The sequence below is a fragment of the Galeopterus variegatus genome, unplaced genomic scaffold, assembly GCF_000696425.1.
Source record: "Galeopterus variegatus unplaced genomic scaffold, G_variegatus-3.0.2 Scaffold1798, whole genome shotgun sequence".
Classification (NCBI taxonomy): domain Eukaryota; kingdom Metazoa; phylum Chordata; class Mammalia; order Dermoptera; family Cynocephalidae; genus Galeopterus; species Galeopterus variegatus.
The window spans coordinates 211578-220210 of NW_007727909.1; the positions used below are offsets into that span (position 1 = coordinate 211578).

Below are 8633 nucleotides of genomic sequence, written 5' to 3' on the forward strand. Positions count from 1 at the left end.
AACGCTCGTGGGAAGAGCCTCCCTCAACCGGCACGTCCCAGATACAGGATGCCGTGGACGAGGATCTCTAGCTGACTCTGGACAGACACAGTTTCTGTTATGTGAGCAAGAAATACAATTTTCCCCATTTAAAAAAGAAAAGTGATGATCCTGGTCTGCATCAATAAAGAACAATCTCCAAAATAGGGAGGGGCCAGATCTGGTCTTTTCTTACATCCACAGTACTTAACCTAGTGCCTGGCCCACAATAAGTCTTCACTGAATGATGATCCCACCTATCTTGTCACTCCCATAACCAAAAAATATCCCAAATGGGATACAATGGTGAGCCAAAAGGGGCCAGGCCCGCAGAGAGGGGAGGAAAACGTCCACAGGGTGTTCACACAACCTGTGTGGTTTGCACTCTGGCGACCGGGCAGAGCAGCCCAGGAGCCCAGCAGAGGCAGTGGCAGTTGGCACGTCAGGGGGGCAGTGTTCCCAGTGGAGGGGACGACACCAGCAGACACCCCGGGCAGCAGGGGTCCAGCTGATGGCTGGCACACACGAGAGGAGAGACTGTACGCTGGCAGTGTCAGGAGCAGCAGGACATGACAAGGAGCTGGCTGCTCAGAACATAACGTCAAATCCCTTCCTATGTGTTGAGGACGGGCTCATGGAAGAAGTCGATTCAAAGAGGTAGGACCCCACCCCCGAGAAGAGCGCTGTCTGACGGTGGGCCCGTCGCCGCTCTGTGCAGCTGAGAGCAAAAGGACTGAAGCCCGGGTCCTGGGCTTCTGCAGAGGAGTCGAACATGGCAGGTTGGGGTCCTCCAGAGAAGCTGTGCCTGTGCAGGCAGGAGGTTTTCTGGGAAGTGCACTCAGGATCAGCACCTGCCCGGGCAAGGGAGGAGGGAGGGAGAGCCAGAGTGAGACAGGGAGGGTCAGGAACAAAGGATCCGCAGTCAGAACAAAGGAGCTCCAGGCTGGGAGAAGCTGGGCCTCCAGAGAGCCAAGGGCCAGGCCTCTGTACTCTGGCGTGGCGCAGTCCTGGGTGCAGGTTGTCCCCAGGAAGAGGGCACGATCGTGTGCAAGGTGGCTCTGCTCACAGCGCACTTCCTAGAGAAGGACTGGTCTGTGAGCCATCAACAAGCAACCTACGCTCGGGGTTGCAGATGAGGGCTTCAGCCCTAGATGGGAGCCAGGTGGTGCCCCACAGTGTCTGCCACACTAAATGCAATCTCTCTGACTCCCAGAATGCCCAAGCACAGAGTCCCATCTTGGAACAGACAGACCCAGGGGGTCCAATTTAATCCAGAGGAAACCTGAAGCAGCTGGGGCAGGACACTGTTCCTCCCTGGTGTGCTCTGGACCCCAGCTCCCACTTTGCACACCTTACCCCGCAGTGACGGAAACACCTTGTACCTTCGTATGGGAAGGAGTTGATCCACCCACTTTTCCCCAGAGTGTGGGAGTTCGTTTAAATTTGCGACAATCCTCTTCATGCACCAGACTCGTGAAGGCTCACAGGGATGTATGAAAGCCCCATGTGACCGCCCTCCCCAGTTTGCTGCCACAGGAAGCAGGTGACATGGTGGGAAACAAGATAGGAGATGTGGCTGGGGCTCTAGCGCTCACCCAGCGGTGTTTCCTGGGCTAGCGGTTCCCCTCTGAGGCCGCAGCCCCATCTGTAAGATGGGAAGAGGGAGAGGTCACCAGGGGTGGTCCGGGAAGTCTCTCCCAACTCTAACATCTGATGATTCTGAAGATTTTTCTCCCTGCTTCTCCTGATGGTGGAACCCATGAGCCGGGAGTGGATAAAATGTCAGTAGCTGGGAGAGACAGAGGAAATGTAAAGACGTATTTTTGTAGAATGTTAAAACTAGAAAAGACTTTAGAAATTATCCCATCAGACTCCTAAATTCATTCGTTCAACCACTATTTGATGGCAGGCACTGTTTTAGACACCGGGGAATGAGAGGGACTAAAGTCCTATCCTCATGGAGGGGGACACACAGGTGTGAGCATGTGTAGGCAAATGAGGCGGGGCTGGGGACGGCCGCGGTGGGCTGCTGTGTGTGCAGGTGGTCAGGGAGGACGCTCCAGCACGGCGACCTTGATGCACAGACCTAGGAGAGCGCGTAGGGCTGTTGGGGTAGAAGATTCCAGGTAAAAGACACATCATGCCTCAATGGGAAATCAAGGCGAGCTCACTTCCAGTCTGTGGTTGGGTTCACCCCACACTTAAGTTGTTTCCCATTGATTTCCAAGAGCAGAGGGACAGTGTGTGTATCCGTCACTTCTCTGACTGTGTCATAGCCTGGTGCCCACAGAGAACCAGTGGGAAGATCCCTCCTGGTGTCTAGCCAGGCTGTCCCAGCCAGTGGATTCACGTGGTTTCTTCTGCCCTGTCAGGGGCTGATTGCTGCAGGCTAACATGCAAGTTTCCAGGCTCTACTGGTTTTTTGGGGGTTTTTTTTGCTGGCTGATACAGGGATTGAACCCTGGACCTTGATGTTATCAGCACCACCTCTAACCAACTGAGCTAACCGGCCAGTTCTCTACTGTATTAAATTGTAGCTTTAACCTTCTCTGCAATGTAGTCCAATGATTAAGAGCACAGAATATGGAACCAGGCTGCCTGGCTCCCGTCCTGGTTCTGGGTACCTTTGGACAAGCTACTTAAATTCTCTGAGCCTCAGCATCTTCATCTATAAATGGGGACAATAATAGCAACAGTAATAATAGCTTTAATCAGTCCCTGTGTTAGTCTTCACAAATTTGTTGCATGAACAGCCTTATAAGGAAAAATTGACTGAATCCATGTAAAGTGCTTAGAACAAAGCTTGGCGTGTAGTAAGGATTGTACAGATGTGCTTTTAAAACCCAAACTTGAGGTGTATCAAAGGCTGGGGCTCTTTGGGGTCTCCTGTTCTTCTTCTGACTAGGAAGGGGAAAAATGTACTAACAAGCCCAGCTGTCAGTTTTCTAGGATACATTTGGGTTTTCCTTTGATGAGTCTATCAATGAGAAAGTGTCCCAAAAAATTAGGAAGGAGAAACAAGGCATTTTGTTAAGTAGATCTGGGACCTTTGCCTGTTCTGTGGGAGCAGGGACCTCATTTCAGTCTCAGGTGTGGCACTGCCAGTTTTATGCCTCGACCGAGCACTTCTCAAGCCTGGCTGGAGCTTAAAAAACATCCTGATCCCTGGCCCCGCAGCCTGGAGATGCCCATTCAAGTGGCCTGAGCTGTGGCCCAGGTTCAGCGCAGGTTGAGAACCACTGGCCTGGATGGTTTGAGCAGAATATTCAGGGCCAGGTAAACACACCTGGATGAAATCTCATCCTTCCCTATCTCCTTTATTCCAAAAATAAATTTTGAGAAGCTTCCAAAACCATGTGTAATACAATAAGATTTTGGAGATTTTAAAGAATTAGGGAGTGGGAAAACTTTAGATAGAGGGAATGCTCTCTGAGAAGGTGACATTGGAACTGAGACCTGTGGGACAAGGTCCGACCTGAGTGAAGGCAGAGAGAAGAGCGTTCCTAGCAGAGCCAGCAGCAGGAAGGCCCCAGGGCAGGACTGGGAAGCGGGCGGCTCCTCTGGGAAGGGGCTGCACGTGGCTAGGGGACAGTGGGGCCGTGAAGGGTGACAGAGTGAGAGTTGAGAGGAAGCCAGGGCCAGACCGTGTGGGGCGTGAAGACCCTGCATGGAGCAGAGATTGTATTCCAATTGTGTTGAGATGGGCTTTAAGCAAAGAAGAGATGTGATCTGATGGATGTTTCCAACACCTCTCTGGCTTCCAGCTGCCACCTACGAAGTAGAAAACCAGAAAGGGCACCACCCCTCTACCCTGTCTGTGAAAGGCCGGATAATCTACAAAATCATGGCTTTTCCTGAACCCATCAGAAAGCTCAAGTCACAAGACAACCAACTAGCCTGAAGTCTACAGAAGGCAGGTGCCTCCAAGGAGAGAGGAAGTGTGAAGACTGGGCACAGGGAAGGAGATGGCCCTGCCAGGCAGGTGGGTGAGAGGCGGGCTGCTAGTGCTCAGTGTGAGCTAGCGTGAGTGTGTGCAGCTCCTGGGAGCTGCAGACAAGGGCAGCTAACACCGCTGGCAGGTTCTTCTCCACAGACCTCCACTGGGCTTGTGCACGCGCACGTGTGCACACACATGCTGGGCACAGAGTGTGAGACCAGAGAGAGCCTCAGTGGTGCAAGCAGCGGGAGTGGAGCAGCGCTGCTGCAGGAAATTCATCCACGCTCTTCCCTAACAGGCAAAAGCCATAGACTTGGGCAAAAGGGCAGCAAACCCTGTTAACCTCAGGGTACAGGTAAAGACCCACTGAGGTTGGTGGGAAGGAAAAGAAAATACTCTCCACTGCAATTGGGGGGCAGAAAATTGGCCCAGTCCACTAGAGGGCTCGTCCTCCTGGGGGAAGGAAGGATCAACAAAAAAGCCTCATTCTCTTTGCCCAGAAACACAGGGCTGGCTTCAGACCGAGACTGAAACAGGACAACAGACCGTCCCCCTGCCCCCTCCACCAGCTTAGCAAGCACCAAGTAACAAGTAACAGTAGTTTATAAATACTGTCAATTTTCACAATGTTCTGTTGGTTCTACCTTCAAAATATATCCTAATTCCAACCACTTGTCATGACCTCTTTAATCTGAGTTCCCATAGCCTCCCCCGGCCTTGCTGCTGCCACCACTGATGGGGACCAAAAATGTGGCAGAGGAGCACGGGGAAGGTGTAAAGCTGAGTGCGGTTCAGGAATGTTGTGAGCCCAGCCCCCACCCAGGAACATGTCAGCACTGGGGGATTTGAAGCCAGTGGTGCACTGAAGCTAAACACAAAAGCAACAAAACCCACGCCCAGCTCAACTCATGACTACATCAATTCACACTAATGGACTAGCTGAAGGAGAGGCATCCCCAGGTCCAGACATAAACACTTCTTACGTGAGTCTCTAGTGTTCTACACATGTTTGGCATTCAAGCCAAAATGACAAGACACACAAAAGAGCAAGTAATACAACCCATTGTCGACAGACAACAGAACAAGGCGCGGGTGGGCCGCATGCATGAATAGAAAGGGAGTGTCAGCAGAGAGATGGAAACTGTAAGGAAGACTCTAATGGAAATGCTAGAAGGAAAAAATAAATAAAAAACATGGTAAGAAAGATGAAGAATGTCTTTGACGGGCCTATCAGGACACTTGACACATTGTCTTGACTCTTTCTTTTCTTTGTGCTTTAGTCTGGGTCAATAGAAATTACCCAAATTAAAACACAAAGAAAAAAAAAAAAAGTCAAAGCAAAACAAAAGAGTAGACACCTTGTCCCGCACCCAGGGCTCAGCAAGCATTTGCTGTAAAGATCCAGATAGTAAATGTCATAGGCTTTGTGGACCACACAGTCTCCACTGCAACTGCTCAACAGTTACACAACTGTACCATTGAGGCACAAAAGCATCCGTAGACAATAAGTAAGCCTATGGGGTGACTGAGCTCCAATAAAACTTTATTTACTAAAACAGATAGTGGGCTGGATCTGGGCTGTGGGCCATAGTTTGCCAACCCTTGCCCGACTTCATGGCAACGCTGATATTTATGCCTCTTTAAAAAATGTGTAATGGGACCGGCCCCGTGGCTCACTCAGGAGAGTGCGGCGCTGATAGCACCGAGGCCACGGGTTCGGATCCTATATAGGGATGGCCGGTTTGCTCACTGGTGAGCATGGTGCTGACACCACCAAGTCAAGGGCTAAGATCCCCTTACCGGTCATCTTTTCATTTCTGGAGATCTTCATTTCTTAGTGTTTGTCTGAGTCTCTGGTGTTACATTCTTTCCGCTGAAGGACTTTCACATTTCTCATAGTGCTGGTCTGCTGGTAATGAATTCTGTTTTCATTTGTTTGAAAGTCTTTATTTCTCTTTCATTTTTGAAAGACATTTTTTCTGGGTATAAAATTCAGAGTTGCCAGTTTTTTTCTTTCCAGCATTTTAAGGATGTCACTCCATTATCTTCTGACTCGTGTGGCTTCAGACACGACATCTGCTGTAATTCCCATCTTTGCTCCTCTGTGATGTGTGCTTTACAATTGTTTTCTGTATTGTACTTTTTCAGCAGTTTGAATATGATGTGTCCACAAGTTTTTTTGGTTTATTTTGTTCTTTACGCTGCTTGGGGTTCTCTGAGATTTTTGTAGCTTGATGTTTTTCATTTTTACAAAACATTATTCATCGTTACCTCTTCGAACAGTCACCCCGTATGCTTACTTACTGTCTATGGATGCTTTGTGCCGCAATGGCATATTTGCATAATTTTTGAGTAGTTGCAGTGGAGACTGTGTGGTCCACAAAGCCTATGACATTTACTATCTGGATCTTTACAGCAAATGCTTTCTGAGCCCTGGGTGGGGGACAAGGTGGCAGTGGCGAGGCCAGGGGGAGGCTGGCACAGTAATCTAGGTGAGAAATGATGGGAATTCAGATTAAAGAGGTCATGACAAGTGGTTGGAATTAGGATGTATTTTGAAGGTAGAACCAACAGAACATGGATAAAATTGACAGTATTTATAGAGTTTCAGATTTCCTTTCTAGCAAAGGATCCCTTTCTTTAAAAAAATTTTTTTCAGACAAAAGAGCAATTGAAAAACTGACCCCAAAAACCCACAAGATTGTTTTTATCTGAATGAAGTTGGGGTTGGACGCTTAGTACCCCCAACTCCCCCAGCAGCTACAGAAGCATCTTATAGAGCCCCTCAGGTTCAGATGAGCAGAATTTGAAAACTATAGAACTGAAAGAATAGAACTCTGCATATCTTTCAGAGAAGCCTTAACATCCCAAGCTGCATCTTTGCAGGAATCTAATGTGCTGTTAATTTGCCAACATCCAGCAAGGATCTGCACCAGGTACAGGGTTTTAGCGTCGATCCTGTTGTGGGAATGGAAGCTGCTTATACCAGGCATGCTGGAATGGAGACAGTCATTGGCTGCATGGGCTGCTGTACAGTGGGTCAGATGCATGTCTTGGATGGGTACTTTTTAGATGCCATCTTGACTGGAGACAAAGATAAAGCAGAAGTGGCCTCGGGGAGTGCATGTGTTATGGGTTAAGTTTGTCCCCAGAAATCCATATATTGAAGGCTTAACCTCCAGCGCTTTAGAATGTAACCTTATTTGGAGATGGGGTCTTTACAAAGATAAGCTAAAATGAAGTCTTTAGGGTGGGCTCTAATCCAATATAAAAAGGGCTATTGGGACACAGAGACACACACAGATGAAAGAGGTGAAGAGACGGGGGTAAGACGGCCACCTGCAAGCCAAGGAGAGGCCTGGAACAGTCCTTCCCTCACAGCCTTTGGAACCACCCTGCTGCCACCTTGAACTCGGACATCCAGCGTGCAGAACTGGGAGACAGTAACTTACCCAGCTGTAGCACCTGGTCTGTGGTGCGTGGTTAGGGCAGCCCCAGCAGATGAGTACAGCCTGTTGCCCATGGCTGGTGAAAACGTGGAGCCACAGAGGGGCAAGGGGTTGCTGTCTACACCTCCCAGCTGTGTGCAGGTATGTAGGATAATTTTGGGTGGTGCAGGATGAATAATTTCAACTTACATGATCACGTATGTATCTCACTGTGTAAATACTTCTAAGAATGGTTATGCCACTTGAGGTTTAAACGCAACTGCAACTAAAAATATACGTTCAAATGCTAATAAAAAATGGATGCCCATGAAAACACTCTCTTGCTGTGGTCCGGGGAACATCCATCATTCCATCAGCGAGATCTGCTGCCCTCCCGTCCTGTCCCCTCCACGCCCCCGCTACACACGCGCGCACAGATGCACACACACGTGCACACATGCGCACACATGAACACACGCACACGCGCACACATGCACACGCGCTCACATGCACACATGCGCGCCCACACGTGCTCACATGCACACGCGCACGCACATGCACACATGCACTCACATGCACACATGCGCGCCCACACGTGCTCACATGCACACGCATGCACACATGCACACGAGCACACACGTGCACACGCGCACACATGCACACGAGCTCACATGCACACGCGCACACGGTGCTTCATGCCCTCACGAAGGGAGCAGCGAAGGGAATATGTGTTCGGAAGAGAAACGAAGCCAGCTCAGCCCCTCACTCTGCTGGCGTGGGCCGCACGCTGTCCGCAGACGGTTCTTCGCTCTCCCGGGCTCCCCCGGGGGTGGGAGAGCGGCCGGAGGCTGGAGCAGGGCCCGCGCCCGGGAAGGGACGGGCGGCCGGCCTCGGCTGCTCAGACGGGAAGGTTTGATTGCACAGGAGGCGGGCTTCCTGGGGGCTGTGACAGCGGGCACAGAGGCCTTTATTGCATGCGTGTTCGGGTGACGGCCACCTACCCACGGTTGGCATTGGACATGGCCAGGGCCCGGCCTCCTCCTCAGGCCGCGCCCCCCTCCCCGTCCCCCCCGTTCACGCGCCCGGGCCCCCCTCCTGGGCGGGCGCGCACACGAGGCAGAGGTCGCCGCCCGGGGCACGCGCGCAGGGCTGCAGGGCCGCGGTCCCAACGCGGAGCCCGCACGGCCCAGGGGTCCCCGGCGCGCCTGCGCTCTCCTGGGTGGGCGTCCTGCGCTCCGGGAAGCAGAAGC

General features: G+C 51.1%; 1 protein-coding gene across 1 annotated transcript in view; it reads right to left on the reverse strand.

Annotated features, from left to right (window-relative positions):
* Positions 1-8457: 8457 nt before the first annotated feature.
* TNFRSF13B (tumor necrosis factor receptor superfamily, member 13B) overlaps positions 8458-8633 on the reverse strand; it is a 115064-nt gene continuing 114888 nt past the window's right edge. Inside the window, exon 7 of the mRNA XM_008579008.1 lies at positions 8458-8633. Within this exon, the coding sequence (XP_008577230.1) occupies positions 8458-8633 (176 nt within the window).